The sequence below is a fragment of the Chamaea fasciata genome, unplaced genomic scaffold, assembly GCF_029207755.1.
Source record: "Chamaea fasciata isolate MVZ Bird 193981 ecotype frontalis unplaced genomic scaffold, bChaFas1.0.hap1 SCAF_14, whole genome shotgun sequence".
Classification (NCBI taxonomy): domain Eukaryota; kingdom Metazoa; phylum Chordata; class Aves; order Passeriformes; family Sylviidae; genus Chamaea; species Chamaea fasciata.
The window spans coordinates 5,609,911-5,633,868 of NW_027094099.1; the positions used below are offsets into that span (position 1 = coordinate 5,609,911).

Consider the following 23,958-nt stretch of genomic DNA (forward strand, 5'->3'; position numbering starts at 1 on the left):
AAACTTCAGCTATGTAGTTTATTATTTCATTCTAAAGATCTCATTTACATTAAGGCTGCCAGATTTTCAGCTCGACCTGAATAGTCCATGTTTCAACCAGGAATACAACCAATACAGCCAAAGCCTCCAAAACCACACAATTTTCAGGATGCATGCAGCAAGCCGAGGTAGCTTTTCACAGTAACAGCTAGAGATCTTGTTACAGTTTCAAAACAAATTCACAGAATCAAAACAAATTTAGCTAACTGTGGAGAGTATTCAAAAAGTTTGTGTAAGTATCCTCCAAAATAGCCAGCTCTTTACCTGAACTAAATCTGTGTACGAGCTTTCACACAATTTCTGTATCAAAATGTTCTGAATCAAGGAAGCAAAACAATACAGGAAACAGATGTTTCCATCAACAGATTAAATTCTGGCCTCAGCAATATTCCCTAAAGGCTCAGTTTCCTAATGTCAAACATGGCTAACGTGCACAAGAACAAATGCATGCAGAACTGGAATAAATCAAAACCTTTGCTTTGAAATATGTAAGCACTACTGTATTAGACAAAGAAAATACTTTGTTATGTCCTGCTTATGATCATAAACAGAACACAATCAACGATCTTGATGGGGGATTGAGAGCACTCCCCCAGTAAGTTCAGGGGTGACACCAAATGAAGTGGGAGTGTTGATTTGCTGGAGGGTAGGAAAGCTCTGCAGCGGGATCTGGACAGGCTGGATCGGTGGGCTGAGGCCGAGGCCGGCTCTGTGAGGTTCAGCACAGCCCAGGCTGGGTCCTGCCCTTGGCTCACACCAACCCCCGCAGTGCCACAGGCTGGGGCAGAGGGGCTGCAAAGCTGCAGAAGGCCCCGGGGGTGCTGGTCAACAGCAGCTGAACGGGAGCCAGGTGTGCCCAGGAAGGCCGATGGCACCTGGCCCGTCCCAGCCATGGTGTGTCCAGCAGGACCAGGGCAGTGATGGTCCTGCAGTACTGGGCACTGCTGAGGCCACACCTCCAGCGCTGCGTCCAGTTCTGGGCCCCTCACTGCAAGGAGGACACTGAGCAGGTCCAGAAAACGACAACAGGGCCGGGGAAGGGTCTGGAGCACAAGTCTTGTGAATTGCAGCTGAGGGAGCTTGGGGGCTTAGCCTGGAAGAGGCTCAGGAGAGACATTATCAATCTACAACTCATTAAAAGCAGACTGTAGCCAGGTGGGGGTCAGTGTCCCCTCCTGGTAAGACAGGACAAGAGGAAGTGACCTCAAATTGTGCTGTAGGTTGGATATCGGGAACTATTTCTTCCCTGAAAGGGTTATCAGACATTGGAACAGGCTGCCCGGGGAAGTCGTGGAGTCACCATCCCTGGAGGTGAAAAGATGTGTACATGTGGCCCTTAGGGGGATTGATTTAACTGGTGGACCTGGCAGTGCTAGGTTACGGTTGGACTCGATTTTAGTGGTCTTTTCCAACCTAAACAATTCTATGATTGTATGCTAGTAAGTAGTAAGAAAAAGTACCATGTTGAATGCCCTAATACCTGTCAAAAATGATTAATTTACCAAAAAAAAAAAGTTACAGAGGTATGTGTTTCTAAACTAAAGCTACACCTAAACAGAAACTTCAGACTTCATGAATACAGAATTTCATTTCAGTACCACAAGTCCCTGAACTCCATGGAACACAGGCAGAATTTTCTGTTTTGGTCCTAGATGCCCCCCTTCTTTTTCCAATTAAAAAAACCAAAGAACCCAAACTTACTTAGAATAATTGCTGAAATTCAGCTGATTCTGAGAATGTATTGGTTTGGTGGGCTCAGAGTGATGGCTGGCAGGAACCTGCGCCGATGGCTTATTTTCAAAACTCCTGCGATCAAAGTAGGAGAGCTGCTTCCGGTAATACTCCTCATCTTCCTCAGGATCATAGTGATTGGAACGCACAATATCTTCAGGTGGCTTCACTTGAGGTCTCTGTGGTTCTGGGGCCCTAACCAAGAAGAATAATATACAGTTGCCTGGCCCAGTTGAACAAGCATAGGTGCCCAAAGTACAATTCTATTTCATAACCTAGCTAGTAATAAAGCAATAAATGTGTAATTCTTATAATTGCACACCTTGCCTTTTTACCTATATTGCATAGAAATTAGATGGCTGTGATATACCACAAGAAAATCCTTATTTCCCTTATACCTTACCTTTTCCCTTTCATTTTGCTTTCTAATTAGCTCAATTAAAGACAGAAAAAAGTAAAACAGATACTCAGTAAGTTTCTTCCTCAAAAAGGCTGAGAAATCACTATCTTTCCCCCACCTCCCAGCAATCACACCCATGAGAACTGACTTCATGCCGTGCTTTACTATTGATACACAAACCATACTGACACATTCCCAACTCCTCTCTGCAATCTCCAATTTGAAGCACTAAGATGTGTTTCTGAATACCCTAAACTCATATTGAAAGCTATATTTAATCAGTTGTGCATCTACCTGTAGGTTGTCTTCTCGTGCTCATACTGGCTTTGAGAAGTTGGTTTTGGACCACTCACACTTGTGAGTGCAGGCTTAGGTGCTAGTTCTGGAGGCTGTAAAGAAAAGCACAGCATATTCTCTTAAATACCAAGATTTAGAAAGATAAAGCACTTTATGATTAAGAAAACTAAGACTAACTTCCCTTCCTCCAAAAGAAAAAACAAGTACTAGCAAAGGAAGAATTAGAGGAGTTTCCAGTATAGCAAGACTCTGGCAGATATTTTCACAGGAAGTGTTTGGGTTCTGCTTTTAAAACATACCACTTAGGTTGCTAAAAAGCAACATTTCACAAGCAGTGAAGATTTGTTTCTGAGAACATTTTACTTTTTGCAGTGCAGTCTCATTAGCAAAAAAGCAGGAATTAAAAAACTTAAATTACTTACCTTGACAGCTGATGTATCGCTCGTATCCTTCATTTTTTCCAAAGATGGGGATCTTCTCCTTTCAAATATCTTAACCCTACTTCGCACAGACTGTGGTTTCATGGCTGGATCTTCTTCTTCCTCAGCTAGAGATGGGGGTGTAGGCAGTGGTTTACTGTTGGAAGGCAAAACTTCTGGTTTGGTTTGTGATGAAGGGGGAGGAGGAAGAGAAACACCTGAAGTGCTATGAGAAGGCTCATATTGTCCAGCTTTCGCATTATAAGCTTGAGGAGGACCTTGTTCATAGCCCCTTATGTGTGGATCAAAGTACTGCTTGGGTTCAGGAGACCGAGATATGGCTGACTGGTATGGCTGAGCTTCTGGTTTGTATCGGCCGTGGGTGTCGTATCCAACCGTGTGTTGATCTTCGTATCGCACTTGTGGTAAGCTGAAGTTTTTGGGCGCATGCTCATAGCGAGGTCTGCTGTCATAGCTCATTGCAGGGGGTTCCTCAAAACGAGGTTGTGCTGGGTAATAGCTGCGTTCTGTGCTCTCTTCTAGATTTTGTCTGGAATCGACATCCCTAGGAGGCTGGTTTTCATAAGCTGTTCTTGTTTGGTTATAGGGTTGTTTCTCCTCATAATATGTCCAGTGCTCCTCATAGGGAGGTACACGGTCATCGTAATGTAGGCGAGGGTCATAACCACGAGAAAACTGATCTACATAGTTTGTAGAGTCATACCTATATGTTGACTGCTCGTAATCCCTACTCGGTTGTTTTTCTGCATACTGAGCCTGGGATTCATAGATCAGATTTGGGTCTCTTTCCTGTCTCTGTACTGGGTGATTGATTGCTGGCTGTTTTAAGACGTAGCTTTGTCTGGATGCTTCTTCATTAATGTATGGATCCTTTCGGTACACCTGTTAGAGAGAAACACTTCTCAGCTAAAATGCAGAGTAACTTCAGCTGCAGTTGAAAGGCAGTATTTGAAACGAACCCAAGTTTTAAATATTTGCTTTAATTTTGTTTAAAAGCAGAATAATTTGATGCAGATGTTTGCAACCAGAGGAGGCGGAATGTGGTGATTCAAGAAATCCCTTTTAGTCATATTTTTTAAGAAAAAACATATAAGTAGATTAGAAGAGAAAGACAAAGGTAGTAGCCTCATGTATGGGGTTTGGTGTTCAGAGGGGCACACGCTTTTTTTCAGAATGTGGAAAGAGTGGAAGTGAAATATATAAATACACTAAGATAGTTCTAGCATTGCTGAAGAAGTATATAAAGTCACTCAACAAACTGGACTCAACTTCATCAATGATTTGGCATGATTTAAATTTTAGGGAAATGAGATTTTTCTCGAGGCCTCATTAACAGGAGAATGTTGAAAACAAGCTAAGGAGTGTCACAAGTAAAGTAAAATCAAAATACAGAATGCAGCCTTGTTTAAAAAGTCATGTTTTTGAGAAGTGAAAAGGATAGCGTTTGAAGCCATGCACACAAAACATTACATGATGCTGAGCAATTCAGATGGACTGTTTTTTGTAACCTCCATGATTCTCTTAGAAGAAAAAAAAAATTAGAAGGAAATCTCCAAATAAGGGCAAAACAAAGATCATGTGCTAGCTTGATGTACAGCAGGAAATCAGCACAACAACGTGGCACAGGTACCTTTGCTGGATCTATATGCGGCGATAAGGATGATGGCTCTTGGTCTCTTAGTACTACATGAGCTCCCTCAGTACTCGGTGTTCTTAAGGGGCCCGCTTGTGGTTGGTAAGAGTTGTAAGGAGCAGCAGTAGGCTCCTCCAGTCTGACATTAGTTAGGTTTACATTAGCATTTACTGCAGAGGCTGATGAGGTTGCAGGGTTTGATTCAGGCGACGGGGAAAGGTAAGGGACTGCAGGTGAGGCTTCTGCTTTCTGTGAAGTGTTTAAAATATTTTAAATATACTGCTATTGAATCAATGTATGACTTTTTGATTTATATTAAAATAATTTAAGTGATGCTCTGACCAATACAGCTAGATGTAGAATGAAATGTACTGATAGTATCATGCACTAGCACTTCCAGAAATTCATTAGGTTGAGGATCATAAAAGCAAAACATTTAAATAAAGTAGAATGGTACTTCAATCCCCCTCCTGTCAATGAGTCACTAAAACAGGCTGGACAAGCTGATTCTCCAATTCACTGTAATGTATTGTTGCTGATGACAGATTCTTTTATGCACACACAACACTGGTAAGCAGAATATAAGTGGACATTTCTTATTCGAGAGAACTTGCAACCTGAAGCAAGTGTATAGCGGGCAGTGTACAAAACGACTTTCTTACCGGCTGAGTAGTAGTTGCTTTAAATCCTGAAGAGTCTATTCTGAGATTTGGCTGTGGCTGAGCTTGAGATGCATAAGCAGGGTAAGTCTGAGTCTCATGATGCATTCCAGAAGAATCCTCTCGAACAGGTTCAGAGGAGCGTGTAATAGCAGATTCAGGAGGAGTCCCAACCTCATCATTCAGAGTTTCATCCAGTTCTTGATCAGTGTAAGCACCTCCTTCTGTGTCTGTGTCCTCATAGTCAGACGTGTGTCTGCTGTCTGTGCTGTACATGGAATACTCACTGCCGGGAGCGGAGAGGTAAGAAAGGCGGTCATCGTGTAAATCAAGATCATCACTTGTAGCACCATCTGCCTGTGGCAAACAAAATCAGGGTACACACATTTATTGAAAAACCTTTCAAAGAACACCCTTTCTCTTGCAATGTAGAACGTGGGAGTTTTATCAAATTCAGTATCAATATCAACACAGGGGACAAGAAATCTGGTTTCCATCACTGAATATGTTAAGCTTAGACCTTAAAGATTTATCTGCAGCCTAGCTCTTTGAATTATTTTACTAAGGCACCAGATGACTGTCAGTGTAAGGGAGGGAGGGGACAGCGCAGTGTCCACAGATATCAAAGTGCTTGGAAAAATACAGAGCTGCACTTTAAAGTGGTATATGATATGGAATCACTACTTTGCAGGTACATAGAAGGAGCTAAGCTCTAATCCAGATCTAATTAAGAAACCCGTAGCAATAGCTGATTCATCGTTTGCTTACATTTAGTTGGCACTTCTCTTGGCAATAGTTCTTCAAGAGGATGGATCTAATGTGCATGGAGTAACATGCAGCTCAAGAAGGTAAGTGGAGTTTTAGTGGGGAACATAGAATACTAACTTGTGATTTCACATGTGTTTTCTCACAACTGTTCTCAGAAAGGTCAGAAAGAACATGAGTATGCCAGTTGCTTTTATAATAATGAAAAACACATTCCATCCACAGGCAGGCCCAGCCCTGAGAACCCATGCAGTGAAATCCCCAGAAGTTCTTTGGTGAAAACCCGTCCAATCTTCACGTCAACCCGCAAAATCTTCACAACATTAATATATCCTCCAGTTAACAATGCCAGTGAGCAAATGCTCCCTTGCTACACTGCTACATGCAAAAGGACAACTGTACAGCTCTCATTAACAGAGTAAGTGCTCTGATGTACTGACAAATCAGTTTTGAGCAGCTCACAAAGCCAGGAGGCATTACTGCTTTAGATCTTCACAGAAAGCCTCTCAAGAATACTGTTTTGCCATTTCCCCCCAAACATTATTTCTTACCTTTCCTTCTGAAACCCACACTAGTTGGTTCTGTTGTTGCTGAATTGCTTCCTTAAGAGCTCCATACCATCCTTCATTCATTGAATTCAAGTTAATGGTAGCTAGAAGTACAGCAGATTAATTTGACTTATGATTTCTGCAGAACTACAAGAAGGATCTGTACCATGAGTAATAAAAGCAATATAAACTGGTAGGTGAAAACTATGAGATTTAAATAGTAATGTAAACATTAGCATCCAAAGCAATCTTAAGGCCTAATGTGGTTTGTGATGTTTTATCCCACATGAAACACTGAATCAACGTAGCTTAGAATAAAGAGAGGCTTGAGTTCAGCCAGACTAAAACAATAAAGCTACATCATTTTCCTCTTTATTCAAGTTTTGATTTCGGCTGATGATCCTGCAAAGCCACAAGATCTATTAGAAGTGTCATTCTGATGTTTCAGATTGCTTTACATTTGTGCCCTCATGTGCAAATGATGCACACACCAATTAACTACTGGTTATTGAATGGGGAGGTCTGAGCAAGTCAATCACTACTTGACATGTTCCATTTGCAGAAAATTCTGGAGGTAGAAGCTGCTCATCTTGCCTCCTCTTCCCTTTCAGAAATTCTAATCCAGTCTGTCTAATTACTTACTTGTGAAGAGATGGTGATTATTTTTGCGGAGCTTGTGAGCTCTTTCATACAGCTTTCTGGCACTTTTTCGTGATTCTGGGCACAACCTCATTCTCATGGTCTTTACTCCCTGCTTAGAATCAGGATTTAGGAACACTACAATTGGATACCACTGGGCATAATTCAAACGGTCCACTGCATTGGGAGTGACATCTAATAAAGCATGTTTGTCCTGTAGTGACAAAAAGGACAGAGGCAAGAAAATGAATCATTTATGTCCCACATGAAATTTTTTAACATACTCCACAAACTGATTTTGTATTATTACCTTTACAAAATTAATTGTTTCAAAGCTTTGATTTAAATCCTTCTCCTATTTGAATTAATAGAACAATAACACCCAAACCAATTTTAATACCAGCCTAAACAGGCATAGGATATACATTTTGAACTGTAGGACCACTGTATAAGTCTAGGATTTTTTACATTTAATTCTATTTTTTTTAAAATCTCCTCAAAGTAAGCAGACACTGAAATAAAAATGAGCAGTTTCCTACCAGGATTCTGTAAATAGGAAAACCCCAAAAACTGAAACACAAGACATAGTCCCATTACACACTTCTTCTATCTTCCTTTTTACAAAGAAATATCACTGTGAATGCAGAACTTGGCCAGCTTTCATTCAATGCAATCAGGCACACAGCATGAAGCATACTGACTCTGCTGCTGTAATAGCTTCTTTTCCCATCATACTTCAGCATCTGAAAATCTTCCAGTTTTTTTTCAAGTAAAGAAATAAATAGGTGAGCCTCATATAATGCACAAATGGTAGAGGTTTTAAGGATATTAAGGAAGGGAGATGGAAGAACCCTTTCCTAGTCCTCACACAAAAGAATTATGTCAAGTGATCAAGTTGTACACTGGGGTGGGACAAAACTAACAGCTCCAAAAATAAAGTAACCATTTCTAGATATAATGTCACACCATGGCTTTAAATGAAAGAGGAAACAGCTTAAAAGAGCCTTAATGGAGAGAGGACAACAGCCTCTGGAACAAAGCCTAGAAGCACATCCAGGCTGCAGTTATTAACATGGAGAAGGGTAGAGGGGTTTTTCTTATTAACCAATAGAAAGATGAGAAAGTTATTTTTAAAGCAAACAGTAAGCTACCATTCTACATTTAAAACACCCAACACCTCATGTTATCAGTTTTACTTTTCTTGTGGTAACAAGTCCAGTGACAATAGAAGACTTACTCTATCGATTATCTGCTTTATAGTGTGGAGACGAATAATGCCAGAACTACGTTGGTCAGAACCAGCATCTCTTGGTTCACTTTCTGGTAAAGAGAATACAGTAAAAATCTATTGTAAGTTTACAACATTCTACATTCCCTTCTTAAGATAAAACAAACCATTTAATAGCTCAAACTATCAATTGATCTTGAAGACACTTCTGATTACGTACCACACATCAAAGTCTACCCACCATTGTGGCCATAAAAATCCCATCTTTACAAAAACACTTAGAAACAGAATAAGGTACAGAATTAAAATGAAATTTGAGGTGGCTACAAATAGAACTAATACTTCTTCAGAGAATTATCAGCAGCAATGTAGTAGAACTTAAATTTAGTCTGTTCCTTTACACTGTCAATGTCTTGTTAAATATGTTAACTAAAGTAATAACGTAGAAACAATCTAGCCAAAGAAAGCTGACTATTTCCTAACTGCAGAAAAACCTGATCTCATACTTACTTGCAATTTGAAAGATATCTGGTTCCTCTCTAGCAAGTTTCTCCCGTGCAACATCAGCTATTGGACCAAAAATGGTTACAGGTCTGAGAAACCCAGCTAGAATTGAAGGAAAAAGAAAAGTCAAGATACATCAATTGCTTAAACCAAATGCAAGATAAACTTAACTGCATTGGCTTCTCCAAACCAAACCAAACCAAACCACACAAACCTGCAGTGTGTGGTCAGAGTAAAGCCATACCTTCCCGAAGAACAACTCTTTCATAGGCAGGAAACTTTGTCTGAACAGGTTGGGCAGAAAGATCTTCTCTGCTTTTCCGGAGATTTCTTTTTGAGCTCCGCAAGCCTCGGAATCTCCAGAAGTCTGCTCGGTCTCCTCCTGCTGTCTTTGGAAGCGTGTACTGTACACTAGCCAGCTGCTCAGCTCTAAGGTGATAACAAATCCCAGTTACCAAGGAGTCAGCTTCTGAAGTAATGCCTGACTAGCAAGCTTACAGTCTCAAAATACCATTGCCACTGGCTGAACCAAGCTTCTGTTGTATTATGAACTACAAGACAACTACTAAGCCTGGTATCATATTTCTAAAACTCATTATATCTTCGTCGCTTGTATTGAAAATAAAGTTTATTCATGGACTATGCAAAGTCAAAAGCAAATCCACAGATATTTTACTTCAGTATGTTTTACACCTTGTCACTTTTTCTTACTGAATCAATTCTATAAACTTGTGTCGTGCAACAAAGTCCAGTCATTCTTTATACAGATACCATTTAAAACTGTGGGCTTGAATCAGCAATTTAACTATTGCAAGATCGTACCTGTTTTTGTTAGGTATGATACCTCTTTCCACTTCCTTGTGATTCTTCCCAATTCGAATGGCTAGCCACGAACCCAGTTTGCCATTGTACAGAGTGTCCACCACCCGGAACACTTCACCTTTATTGAAACTTAGTCCATAAGGAGATTCCTTCTCATATTCAAAATGAGTTCTGATATAGAAAGAATCCCCTACATCAGACTCAACAATGCGACGATAAACTAAAAAAAGGAAAAGAAACCCCAAAATATCAAGTGTTACATAAGTTAAAGTGATGTTACAATGCTCACAAGAATTACACACAGCAATGCCTGACCTTAATTCTCCCTGTTCTAAACGTACATTACTTCAAGGAACCTTAATGTCTCAGAGCTGCTCTATTTTAAGCAGCATAACTACTTACAGTAAACTCTCCTAACATAAATTCAACTTTTATAGCCAAATATTTGATCGAATTGCAAGCTTACTTCATTCACCCTGGAAGGAATTAATCTTGAGAAAAGAAGTTTGCATGTACAAACACATCAACATAACCACTCATCTTCAATGGCATAACTACAACTGACTCTTCTACTTCCCCCAAGGATAATGCCAAGACATTACTTAGGTGGTAAGGGTTATTTCTGAAGAGGAATTTTGTGTGTTTGTTTAGGGGGGTGTATTGGCACCCTATCAGTCTCTACCCCATTTCTAGTGGCCACTTATCCCAAAGCCAAAAGGACTTACTAGTCTAAGGTGCCAATTTCCTGCAAGCAAGCAGTTATTTTTTACTAGACATTTTAATGCTGTTCTAGGCAGTCTACTACATCACTTCCAATACACAAATATTTACCATCTTTTTTCTTCTGTGCCAAAATGGTTACTTCTTCGCCTTTAGGAAGATCAAGCAAAAAAAGGACAGCTTCTTCTCTGATGATATTTGTGAAATCTACATTATTTACCTGGTATCAATGAAGGAATCAGTTTGATTCAGCATATGACATTATTACAGAGATTTAATTATACATAGGAAAACAATCTATTACTACGATTTTTTTCTTACTCAATTTCATACATACCAAGTGCATACATTTCAAGATGCTTCTTGTACCTCTTAAGAGCCCCACTTAATTTCTCAACAAAAGCACAGCTTCCAGGATAATAGGTAGCTGCTCATTTTACGCTCATTATGGAGCGCCTATATACATCAGTAGCCCACAGAGCATTCTGACAACTTAGTCACACAGCATGAAATCAAACAACTTTATCAACGGAATTAGTCTACAAAATTTAATGTAAAAAACTTACTAACCTTCCTAGCAACAGTACAGTAAAAAGATTTTGCTCCTAGTAAGTCATCTAATAAATACATACAGAAAAAAAAGTGTATGAACTAAAAAGGCAAAATACTCAATCCCACAGAAAGAAAACCTTCTTTGGTACAACAAAACATTTGTATTGTTAACAGTTTTGACATACCCTGAGAATCTGGTCCCCTTCCTCTAATCCTTCTTTTGCTGCAGGGCTGTCTTCCAGAACACCAGCTACAAATATGCCAACATCATTGCCACCTGCTAGTCGCAAGCCCACACTATCTCCTTTTCTGAATTTTACCAGTTTCATGCTTGGCCTAGAAATTTAGAAAATAACCTACTTATTGGTGTAATAGCATAAAATATCCTGGTAAATTTGAAACATGCAAAGAAGTAATCTGCTCATTAGTCAACCAGTGGATATTCTGCTATGACATCCCATTAACTGCTTATCAACTGTAGCATTACAACATGCTCAACAACTGCACTCCAAATATCCCACCTGAATGTACATGTTTATCATGGTTTGTTTGTCTTACACTCATAGTGTTTATGTGAGACACTGACACTCTCTTCCAAAAACATTCTTCCTTTTGAAGAGCTGTGCTGGCATACAAATCTATTTTGGCTCTGAAGAGATCAAGATGAATTTGAGGTCAAACCAAACTAGAATCTACTCTCATGTACACTAACGTCCATAAAGGAGATCCCAGCTGAAGTAGACTTAGCTCCATGCTGGGACATTGCACATTTCTGCAGTAACCGTTATTCACTGCTCTCCAGTTACTATGAAAGGTAAAAGATATACTACAGTAACTTTCCTCTCTTTGGAGATGGGGACAGGGAAGGAGGAGTGAGAGTGCCCAGGGAGAGACAAACCCAGCAATTCCTTTCACCTGTTGGTTATTCTAAGGGCTCATTTCCATACAAATGAATAGGCTTTAAAAGGGTACATTACACAGTGTAAGTGCCAACAAGGCTCAGGAATAAATCTCATGGCTTCATCCTATTATTTGTGAACAGAAGGGTCAGGACAGGATACTGGACATGATATCAGAGCACAGAGAGAGAATACTGACCACAGTGGATAAAAGTTTGGTTTGCTCAGAACCAGGCAGGTTCACACAGAGTTCAGAGATACATTACCGAAGCATTCCATCTTCATGGGTTGAGTTGGGTAAAGGACCATCAGATGGACTGACTGGTAAATCCACATCTGGCTGACCTCCTTGTGCATACACTGGCTTTGGTTCTACCAAAATACCAAAGATTTCCAAGATCCGTTTGGTCATTTAAAGATGAAAATGTGAAGTTTAACTTAATAGCGTTATGTTCTGGCCTACAACTCCTCCCACCTAAACTAAGTATTTCCATGTGCCTCTTCCCATTCATACAAGAATAGAACATTTCTCCTTCCCCATCAACCAACAGAACCCCCACTCTATTCATCACTTGTTTGCTATTGGCCCCTCAGAGCAATTATCAGTACATCACTTTGGATCAAGGGTCACCTATCCATTCATTATGCCAATTACTAATCTTCAGTATCTTACAGAAATGCAGAATTCATCTTTCTGATCTCGCTACCACATCCTTTTCCATATTGGCAAATACAAATTACTTCATTTGCCCCTCTTCATAACACTGCTGTGAAAGATCACCTCTTATGACCATCTTTTTAATAATGGCTGCTGTATCAGAAAAGCTACTGTTGCTATTTTTAAGATCTTTCAGAGTCTATCAACATCATAACCCTTCCAGTTTTTCACTAATCTACTGACTACTACGTGCAGAAGTGTCACTGCTCATCCCTTAGGTCCTCAAGTATTTTCAAGCTTGAATGTGCTTTCTCTCATTGCAGTCAGCCTTTCAGTAACAGCTCCCTTTAAACCATCTGCACAGCTCCTTTCTCCACTTGTAATTTCACTGAAGTGCCTCATTCTGTAAACAAAAATCTTGTAAGTGCCAGCCTGCCCGGAACAGTGTCCCGTATCATCTTTTGTTTTTGGTTTGGTTTTTTTTTTTCTTTTTTACACCATCTGGCTTTTATCTGCTGACATTTAGCTTATCCTTCCCTTTTGGGAAAAAGGAATGAGATTTTGCTCTGGTTTGATTAGCTGTACTGCATTTGTTAACCTGCCTTCTTGGTCCATGACTGCAGTTAAGTGCTACATGAACAAAGCACTCTGGAGTGTTTCGAGTTGTATCTTGGGAACAGTAGCTTTAAACAGGCTTAACTACATCCTTGCTATAGTGTGCTACAGTAACCTCTAAGAACACCTTTACTGCTGAACGCTCAGAAAAGAAATGAGAGACTTCAACCTTGATTGAGAAACCAGTACCAGACTCTTTACAACCATCACTTATAACTACAACCCTAAACACTGAAATCTGACCCCTACATAATAATAGATGCTACAACTTAGATTTTCAGGACCAAAACTCTTAAGATGTAAATGGGATTATAGTTACAAAGACTGTTTGTATTCAGAAATAAAAACAACTAGGACTTGGTCTGTTTTAAGACTTGAAAGTCATTCCACAAATACACAAGAGCATTAAGTCTTTATTGGTCATCCATTCTCAACATGCATAATTAATATATTTTAATAGGTTTACCTGGGAGTGGTGGAGTTTGTTTTTCAGTTCTTTCAACTGTCACCTCTTCCACAGTTTTAGAAATATCATCTGTATTCTTTAGAGGTGTAGAGACAGCTCCTGGTTTAGTTATTCTCTCATCTTCTCTGCTTCGATGACTATATTAGAGAAAAATATAGTTCTGCATACAGACCTGCTTCTATGATCTCAGTCTACTAAGACTAAAGAATAAATACTTTCATTCATCAAGCTGAGGATAAGATATCACTATTACTACTTAGGAAGGGTTTGTTCTTAGACTATCACATTATTAATAGTTTTTACCATTTCTAAATCCTACTATTTTGTCCCTAATAGCACATAAACAAGGACTTCCCCAGACACGGCAGCTGAGAGAGCAGCAGCACAGGGTGACAGACTGCTCTCTGCTTCAAGCACACAACTCACACACAGCTGCCCTGAAACACAAGTGCTGCTGGTGTGGCACCTTTCATCTTTGCAAAGCCCTGCCAAGGCCCAATAAATGTGTTCCTTATTTCTCATCATCTCAGAGAGGATAAGGCCTTCAATTCACAGCTATGACAAGAGAGGAGTGCTTCCCGTCCATGCATCTTACTCAAAAGACAATTTGTTGCTTCTTATGCATTTCTTGTGCACATTTGGAGTGCAAACTGAAGTAATTCAGGACGAGTTTAAGTTCTTGTTTTTAAATGATGAAAACAAGGAAAATTCTACAGAATGCAATTTCTACTCCTTGAATTCAAAGGATCAGGTACTCTCATATTGTTGTATTGAGCTATAGCTACCAGCTGTACCACAGCAGAACTGGACATGTGCTGCATGTTGAAATGTTAACCACTACACTGCTATCTGATGAACACTAAATTATTTAATAGGGTTGGAATAGATGAATATTAAGAATGAGCTAGAAAAATAAAGTTTTCTTCCTGGGAGTTGGCAAATAAGCAAGGATTTAAAGAACATTTGAAATAAGACAGACACAAATAGCAGCCTCTCATGTGATACCAGACTGACTTGCCAAGAAGGGGAGAAAAAAGGTATTTTCTCAAGGATAACAATGGCTTGGGTCAGTAGGTACAAGCCCATCTGCTCTCACAAAGGAGAAGTCTGTACTGGAAAGAAAAAGAGAGAAGTTCTGCACATCTACCAACAGCTAGATGGTGCTACTGGGCAATAATGAGCATCACTGCCCATAAAAACGGATCAAACCCCATCATACAGAGTTAACACTGTTAAGATCCTAATCAGAAATAATGCTTCAAGATCTGGAAATATGACTTAAAAAAATCAGATTCCAGCCAGTCTTCTCATCCAAGACATGCAGTAAAGAGTAAAAGAAATTTCAAAAATGGAAACACAAGTAGAATGTGCTTTCCTGAAGCAAAATGAAGTTTAAAATATAAGAAACAAAGCTTAGCTATTTAGCCAAGACATACTACAGCTTCTCAGTCCATTCTCTGCCAGTTTTAAAACATGTGCCCGAAGGCAGCCAAACAATACAGAAAAGTACTTCAATCACCACAACAAACTGTGTGAAGAGAAGCATTCTTGAATGACTAACATCTTGTTGCAAGTCATTGATAAAAACAAGCACAATAGTTTAATTTTTTAGATCTCTATTCATGCCTCTTTTTATCCAGATAAAGTCCCTTTTGGAGGCTCCCAAGTTGATTAAAAGGATGCTAAAACCACTATGTGTAACAAAATGAAAAGTACACATTTATCCTTCTACTCCATTCTCAAACATCCCTGATAGATGTCTTCTTATTCCTCTTTTGGATTTCCAGTTTAGGTGCACAACCTAGACACTACCAGACTAAAACACAACTGGACTGGTCATTTCCTTGAAAATAATTCCTGGCTTGTTAAAAACATATACATATATTTAGCTATTTAAATGCATGTTAAGTGTCCTAGAAACAAAAGAAGTTCTGTACTGTTGTAAGCTGCAACTAATTCCACTCCCCAGAGACTTCTGGATAATGAGCGCTAGTTAATAAGATACTACAGTAAATTTCCCCATGAGCCCTCTTCTACCTGTTTCCAAGCATCTCCTAACGTTTCAAAGGAGCATTATTCCAAAGTAAGAATATCTGTTATGCTTTAAAAATAAGGCAAAAAATACTAGAGTTACTACACAAAGACAAAATTCCTTTGACATTTCCTCGACACACTCCAAACCCAGTGTAATTTTATGCTGCTTTGATTTCTGCACTCATCAAGAGAATGCAAATGCGGAAGTTCTCAAGAACAGTAACTAGAATACAGACACTGAAGGCACAGCACAAAACAGTCAGGTGAGTATCTGAAACAACAGGCTCCTGGGCTGCTGCTATGTGTGCAGGCAAATCCACCCCGCCCACCTCAAAAGCCTGCAAAAGGCCAGGTCTACGCTACCTAAGACATGAAAGCTCAAATGGGAAAAATCTGATAGAACAAAAAGGAAACATCAGAAAAGCAGGAGAGTAGATTTTTTCCTTGACTTTGCTGAAGCCGTCCAGTAAGCTGTGAATATTCCACATTAGAAGATGATACAGGAAACAACTTGATGCACCACTGGTTCCAGGTGAGAGAAACTTGTTAAAAACTGACAGCTGCACTTCCCATCAGACAAAAGTGTTGTTCCCTGTGTGCACTGTGACACTATTGTTTAACATCTGTGCTGTGTCAGGGCCCCCTTTACCTCACTTCCTCTCCCTGACACTTTTTCAAAGTGTGCTTAACAGAAACATTTTTTAAATTACAAAATACAATCAGCTACATGTTAGGGCTATTACTGAAGAACAAGAGATGTCCTGTAACACACAATGGTTGTCTCTAGAGAAAATTACGGAAAATATGAACTTGCAGGCTCTTCCCAAATGTGTTTTAGCACATCTCAAACCCTTTAGCATACGAAGAGTAAGAGCAAAGTAGCATCTTCCTAAAGACATTCAAAATAGGGCTGATTTTTATCTTATATTCCAGTTTTTCATCTTGTTTTGAAAATGGACAGAACAACCACTCTCTCATGCTACACAGAAATTAACAATTGACAATGAAATCAGCCTCATCCTTCCACAAATAATGATAATCTCTACAGTGATTTCTTCAAGCTACCACATCTTCCTTGCTGAGGCTGAAGTGTGAAACATATCAGAGGATGCTTTTGCTATTCCAATACCTAGGTGAGGAAATCAGCATAGAAGACAGAGTTGCCAAGCAAGAGTTCTTTCAATTAGTAAAGGGCAGCCCAGAGACAGCATCTGACAGGTTTGGCAGTACCTGACTTTAAATGCCAGTCTTTAGGATGGGTCACATCAAAAGCTTACCCAGCTCAACAGCCTCTTAGTGCCAGCAGCAAGACCAAAGAGCTGAGAAAGGATATGTGATACTTGTCCCGAGGTACTCTCCAGCATAGGTGCAGAGACCTCTTTTGCTCATCCTAGCTTTTTAACTACAACTCTTCATAGGTTATACAAAGCACAGTTAGCCCTGTTAGTAAGTTAAGAAAAATGTTCTAGAATTTGAGTTGTTAAGACTGTTTAAGAGACATCTGTGAACTTTCTTTAGACTAAAGAAAACTGAAGTGCTATTTAAAGCTTTGACAGAATGATCTAACAGCAATTGCTGTGGAAACCCTATATCCAGGAACATTGCAAGCGGTCTGATGCACACACCAGTGAGGAATACTGAAAGGTGGACAACACTGACAACCCCAAAGTAATATCGAGGCAGATCTGTTAGCAGATTTCTGTACTCTGGTGCACACACAGAAATGTCAGTCTGTACTTAAGCTTGTATGAAAGGACTAAGAGGATTCCCCTGGAATTCCCCTCCTCATTACCATACAAACATTTGGCAGAGCAGTGTCTAAATAAAAACTCATTATCTTCAATACATTACTAATATCCTCCTTGAGCTTAGTTGGAAGACTTTTTGCACATTTCTTCCTCAGCCCTTTCTCAAGCCTTTTTCTTCCTCCAGATTTTCCACCAAATTCAAAAAAGAGTAAGTAGTTAACAACTAATTTGATCTTACAGTAGATTTAAATGTGCACAAACAACCATTACAAAGAGAAGTTGCTCTCAGCATGTTTTTCTTTACATGGCTCAGGGCCCAGATTTTCTGATCTTGAAAGGGACATGTCGCACAGGAAGTCAAGCCATGCCAAAGTAGCTCTTGCTCATAAAGAAGATATAACGGATGCATTCAGAGTTGAGATAACTTCAATGTTCCCTCTCGAGGAGGATTTGATTCTTCCAACAGTTTGGTCTACAGGGAGGAAGTGACCACCTACCTAAACCACTGCAATAGGACAGGAAAGCACTAACACTAGGCTAGGTCAGTCATAGTTCCAGTTCTGACAGGATTTTTTTGTTCCTCCCTCCACAAGCCCTGTCAGGCTGCACTAGAAATGCATGGCAAGATGTACAATTTTGAAATATGACAGAGGTCTCACAACCTTCACAATGAAAGCCCTGCCTCTGGGACCCTGCTTTTAAGATTTTTCCATTAATATGGTTCCCACTTCAAAACAGCTTTCATGCCTTGTGGTCCCTCTGAACAAAGTACACAAAAGAAGTAAAAAAGTCTGTAACCCATAACCCCAAACAGGTGTACGTGCAGGTACAACCTCACTTGCAGTTATATTGATCTTCAAAAGACACTAAAAGACTTGAGGGCATGTTATTTTCCCCTTGGGCAAAGCAATTTTATTAATAAGCAATCAGGCGTATCGTTAATGAAACAGCCAGCTGCAATTTGGGCTTCTTTTCAGAGTTTTTGAACAGCACCTAAAACCTAAAAATCTTCAGATAGAGGCTCTGAATTTGGAATTTCACAGATCAATTCTAATTTCTGCTCTATCATTATGAGCAGTCAGAAGAGAAACCTTTCTCTTTCAAATATTGAGAAGATTTTGAAATCCAACACTGAAATGCTGTTTCAATAAATTATAGTGTCTATTTCCAAACTGTAGAAATGCAAAACTGGGCAGATTTGTTATTCAGGACTGAAGTTCCATTTGGCAGGAGATAAAATTCCAAACCACACAGTACATTACTTGTCTCTGAATTCATCTAAGATTAGACTTACATACTGAAGAATTAGAATCAATGTTCCATTACCAAATTCAAATATTAAAAAGTAGAATGTAACAGGTAAACCTGCTGTGTAACACACCTTGTTTTGTGGAACTAAATGTATTCAGAAACATATCACGTGATGACGCATCATAAGATAATCCCTATGCCTAAACAAAGCAAGAGTTGAACAAGTTTACCCAGGCTGGACATGCAACAGGAACTGTGCTACAGGTCATCTCAAATCTCCTCGCAGCTAACTGCTTTCTAAAACCAAAATACAACTACACATTATTTAGTAACATATATTGCTATCAAACTTGCGTTGTCATGCATACAACCATGCGCTATGATTATGTTTAAAAAAGATGTAACACTAAAGAAAGGTTCAGTTTCTCCTCAAGTCTAAAATATTTGGATAGTTATTATCTACAATCTCTTGAGACAAAGAATGTCATATTGCTGCTTCCATAGCTCTGCTTCACATTTGTTACACCATATAAATCCAAGCACTCCTACAACTTATATGTTACATTAAATAGTTGATTTAAAAATAATACAATGCTGCCATCACCTGCCGTTGCTGGGCTGCTGTGGAGAATGTCTGGAATGGTCTGAAGGCTCTGACCTCTGGTCAGGAGATCGTGAACGACTGCGGCGGGGCCTGTCATGTGATCGGTTGGAATGATCTGATGCCAGCGACTGAATTTCTGAAATGTCTGTTAAATAAAAGTTGTTTTTTCATGAAATGATTGTAATTTAAATGGTGGCATGACCTGCTTAAATGGGAATAAGCTTTTGCAGAGAATTTTTATGAAGATGTTAAATCTATGCTTAGTATTACATAAAAAAACAAACTTAATATTCCTAAAAGAAGCCACAAGAATAGGGACTGTATCTTTTTGTCCACTTTTTTGAAGTGGGGTTTTTGAAGGTGTGGATTTCAATCACATTCAAACAAAAATTTACCCATATTACAATCTTACTCCTAACTCTTCTCCTCCCCACCCTCTCATCCCACTTAGGTATTTCTCATCTTGACAACACTGGGAGTTTTTTCCTCTTTAGAAACCGAGTTTTTATACTCACCATCTCTTTCTGAAGCATTAGCAGAATGAATGCTGTCAGAAAGATCAGGGACATTCAACAGTGTGGCTCGTTCATCTCGCTGAACAACCATCTTCAATTTGCCTTTTGACCTTTCTATTAATGTTTTGGCATCTGCTAAGGACATATTTTCCGTCACCGTGCCATTTATCTGGAATAGAGCAGGAAAAAAGAACAGATATAAACTTACTAAAAAAAACCCAGTAAATCTCCAGCAAAAAGAGTGGAGTTCTGTCCGATGATAATGAGAAATAGTTAAAATATTTATCAAATTGCCATAATACAATAGAAGACCATTGGGCTCATCCAAAATATTGCATAATATAGAAAATCAATTTCAACTTTCAAAGTCAGGGCCTCTAGCACTAATACAAAATATGTAAAAGATTAGCTATGTTTTTTGAACCAGCACTGCTATACTCAACAGAGGTCCATTTTTCTGCACCAACACATCCACAGCTTTACCTTGAAATAAAAACTGTTAGCATTAATTAAAACTCATAGAATGGCCTCAGCTGGAAGGAACCTCAAAGACCATCCAGTTCCAAACACCTTGCCTTGGCCAGGGACACCTCCCACTAGACCAGGATGCTTAAAGGCCCATCCACTTGCCTTGGACACTGCCAGGAATGGGGCACAAAGAATTAACCCCGGGTATATTTAGTTCTAAAAAAACCCAACCAAGCAAAAAAATTTACCTGAAGGTGAGCTTTAGTGTTGCACAATAGCACAGTTCCACAACATTTTACTTATAACTAAGCAAAGCTTCATACTTTTTCAAACAGTCTTTATTGTGTATTTACAGTGGGCATTATTTGTCTGAATAACACTTAGGGAATAATACCAAAAAGGCTTAGTAACTTTCTTTTCCTTAGAGAAGTTGATTCATATTAAATTTGATCTTTGAAACAATTTAATGAGAAGTGACACACTTTCTATTAACTATAATCATGTTACTGATGTGACCAATCCTAGGCAGAGTTGTATCAGTGAATTTTGCCTTTAAACAACCACCACCACCACCAGATACTATACCTTCAGTACAACATCTCCTTCCTGGATATTGCCATCTCTTGCTGCCAGGCTATCCTGTGATATTTCTTTCACAAATATATGACTTGCCAACCGCAGACCATACTCTTTTACAATAAGAGAAAAAAGAAAACTGATTAAGTAGAAAAGAGGGAAGTATCTGAAGATTTACAACAATGCTTTTTTACAGCATTTACACGGCAACACGAAGAGGAGAGTGAATAATGGGCTGTAGCAGAATATGATATGGCTTTACCATTTTATCAGTCTGTTTTTCCAACACTGCCTATAATCAGAGCTGTTGTTCAATAGCTTCATTTAGATGCTACCTACAGTTTTTCCTCTTCCAACCAGACACCCACTAAAGACTCAGCTGAAGTGTAGGTATGTAGCTGCTGACCACCAGATGCTGGCTGCAGTTGGGATTTGTTTACACTATATAATACTTTACCCTTAACTAAGCACACAGATTTTGAAATATCAAAAATAGCACCAGAAATACAGTAGCACTTTTTAAGTTTTGAGCCAGCAACTGGTAAAATGGGCAAACTGACACCAGCATTGTTCATAGAGCCCACACAGCCTTTAACACAACACTGAGTGAAGCAGCTGGCCTTGAAAAACCAGCCAAAGTTTTAGCAAGAGATGTCCCCACAAGTTACCTTCATTTTTCCTGGATTTCACCAGTGTGACTTTGGTGGGCTTTGCAGGCTGGCTGGAGGTGACAGACCTCCTGTCTGACCTGGGAGACAAGCTCCTCTCCCTGCTGGCGCTGCGATCCCTGACCCAGCTCTTCTCGTGCCTCCTGCTGGCACTGGGCCCACCACGGCTGCTCCTTGGATCCCGGATTTCCTCATCATAGCTGTCATCCTCGTTCTCAGACACTGGCTCAGGGTCTGGGCGAGTCACTGGAATCTGAATTTTCTTCATCCTTCGGATGGTCTACAACCCAACAGCAGGTATCAGCCTCTGGCTATAGAATGCTAATAGTGTTACTAAATGTCAGAAGCCAAGCTAACCCCAGCATTCGAAACATGCAGATGTATTTGTGAATGCTCTGAATTGCTGCATCCTCATTATAAAATTATATCAAATTAATACAGGAGACTTATCAGTACAGATTACTAGAAACCTATTTTTACAGTTCTTTTAGTCCTTTTTGATGTTTTTGCACAAGTGGCAAAAGGGTAACAATCAACAGCCTTTGTAGCATTACACAACATTCTGTCTTCAGAGCAGCATATTTGAATGCCCTCTTTGCTTAAAACCACAAAATCAGTTACTGGCACTGCTAAAACCCTTTTCTGCTGACATATAATCTAGTGTATACTCAGTATGCTATTGACAGTAATTCTCCTCAACTTTGAAGTCTCCCAGTCTTCCAAAGAAACGTTTATGCAAGACATGGAGGAAGCGGAACAGTCGCTCTGGAAGTTCAAAGTTGGTTTGTACAACTTAGCTGGCCCCAGAATATGAGCCAGGCCTTGTTCAAAGATTTGTGTGCTATGTAGTACAGAACCAAACCAAGTTCTACCATAAAGTTTTCACTACATACTTTTTTTTAAACATATATCTACACACCAAATGTTCAAGATACTGAAAGCCCTGCACAGCTTGCCACACATTGCTTTCCGTAAGCTTCAAAGAACTGTTGCCAAATCTACAAATGCAAAACATTACACTTTTTTGCAACTGCATTAAAGCACACAAATGCACTGAAAATCTGTCAGCAGAAAAGCTTCTCTCCAAGCCCTAGAAGTCTGTTTTCATTAATTAAGAAACTCCTAAACACTGTGCATTTTTTGTTCTATTTTTTTGTAGCACAACCCCCAAACTTCTACAGAAAGCTGGATTACTACCCTTTGGTGATGACCTGTTCTGTTTCGCAAAAGTTCAAAAACCAACCACTTAAAATAAGCCTACAAAATTATAGGAATTAAGGTAATTATACTTTATTTTGGCAAACTGTTTACTGAGCACAAAAAGAACTGTGTTAGTGCCCGAACAACTTGTCCTTTAGCATACACCAGCCTTAAAAAACACTGAGTAGAAGTGCATCCAACAAAGTAAACAAATATTAAACAAAGCTGACTCGCCACCATTTGGCAATCTGAGAAGAACTTTACCATAAAGAAAAGGAGTCTGAATTATCCTGTGCCACACTATGCAATCATCATCACTGACATTTCAAAAAATATTTTGAGTGACCCACTTGATAAACATGCCATGATTACCACTTAAACCTGAAACATCACACAGGTATTACTCAAGTACCTTGCATCATGCCTGTATTTTACAGCAGACATCATACTATTTCACTTCTGCTCTATAACTATGGAACTTTAAATCTTCAAGACATTCACTTACGATTTTGGCATTCTTCCCACTTTTCCTCAGCTGCTGAACAGCAAATGCATGCTCGACATTATCCATTGAAACTCCATTAACCATTGCAACACGGTCATTTTCTCTACATGAAAAACATCACAATGTACAGTATAAATGCTTTATGCCAAGAAGAAAATATTGGTGAATAGGTGTCCCTGAGCAAACTGCCTGTATTACAAACGTACTACACCAACACTTACAGGCAGACAACTTGAGACCAAAACAATTAGGAGGTTAAGCTACTGCTGACAAAGCTGAATGCCCCCAAATCAGAACCCAGGTATAGATTGGCACTTACTGTAGCAGTCCTTCTGCTGGGCCTCCTTTCAGCACATCAGAAATAACTATTGATGTCTCACCACTCTGAAAGTGAGGATTATCTCTTCCTCCAGATATTGCAATACCAAATCCAAATCCAGGGGCCTATAATGTAACAAGCGAAATATTTTTACTTTCTAATATCTAATGGTCACAATTTGCATTCCCATGTCAAACACAAAAAGGTCCCATGAGATGAATACAAGTTTTTGAAAGAGAGCAGGATCAATAAACCAATCAATGCTATGCAATCCAGTAACAGGAGACAGATTAAACACTTTTAGAAGGCAGAGTTTTGGAGTAACTACCCAGTCTCTTCCAAGAGATTAGAGTTCTCATTTGCATTTTTATGGCCTAGACCTCAGGTGGTCATCAGCAAGACCTCAATCTTCGGTAAGCACTGAGCTGCAACTCTGACTCAAACCCCTATATCAT

The 23,958-nt window shown here is 39.4% G+C and overlaps 1 protein-coding gene across 6 annotated transcripts in view; it reads right to left on the minus strand.

The window, feature by feature from the left end:
• The window catches only part of TJP1 (tight junction protein 1), a 157,646-nt gene that overhangs the window by 11,842 nt on the left and 121,846 nt on the right, over positions 1 to 23,958 (minus strand). For 4 of the 6 annotated variants that reach the window (XM_066196507.1, XM_066196506.1, XM_066196505.1 and 1 more), the window contains 21 exons: positions 23,504 to 23,628; positions 23,185 to 23,287; positions 21,480 to 21,759; positions 20,821 to 20,924; positions 19,768 to 19,936; positions 19,253 to 19,397; positions 13,616 to 13,752; positions 12,143 to 12,248; positions 11,163 to 11,313; positions 10,537 to 10,645; positions 9,706 to 9,925; positions 9,128 to 9,312; positions 8,890 to 8,985; positions 8,389 to 8,471; positions 7,155 to 7,365; positions 6,516 to 6,616; positions 5,203 to 5,556; positions 4,538 to 4,789; positions 2,890 to 3,789; positions 2,465 to 2,559; positions 1,741 to 1,965 (listed from right to left, as the gene is read on the minus strand). In XM_066196507.1, coding sequence (XP_066052604.1) covers positions 1,741 to 1,965; positions 2,465 to 2,559; positions 2,890 to 3,789; positions 4,538 to 4,789; positions 5,203 to 5,556; positions 6,516 to 6,616; positions 7,155 to 7,365; positions 8,389 to 8,471; positions 8,890 to 8,985; positions 9,128 to 9,312; positions 9,706 to 9,925; positions 10,537 to 10,645; positions 11,163 to 11,313; positions 12,143 to 12,248; positions 13,616 to 13,752; positions 19,253 to 19,397; positions 19,768 to 19,936; positions 20,821 to 20,924; positions 21,480 to 21,759; positions 23,185 to 23,287; positions 23,504 to 23,628 — 4,151 coding nt within the window. The remainder of the gene's footprint in view (positions 1 to 1,740; positions 1,966 to 2,464; positions 2,560 to 2,889; positions 3,790 to 4,537; positions 4,790 to 5,202; positions 5,557 to 6,515; positions 6,617 to 7,154; positions 7,366 to 8,388; positions 8,472 to 8,889; positions 8,986 to 9,127; positions 9,313 to 9,705; positions 9,926 to 10,536; positions 10,646 to 11,162; positions 11,314 to 12,142; positions 12,249 to 13,615; positions 13,753 to 19,252; positions 19,398 to 19,767; positions 19,937 to 20,820; positions 20,925 to 21,479; positions 21,760 to 23,184; positions 23,288 to 23,503; positions 23,629 to 23,958) is intronic. The other 2 variants (XM_066196510.1, XM_066196508.1) reach the window with 1 other exon arrangement.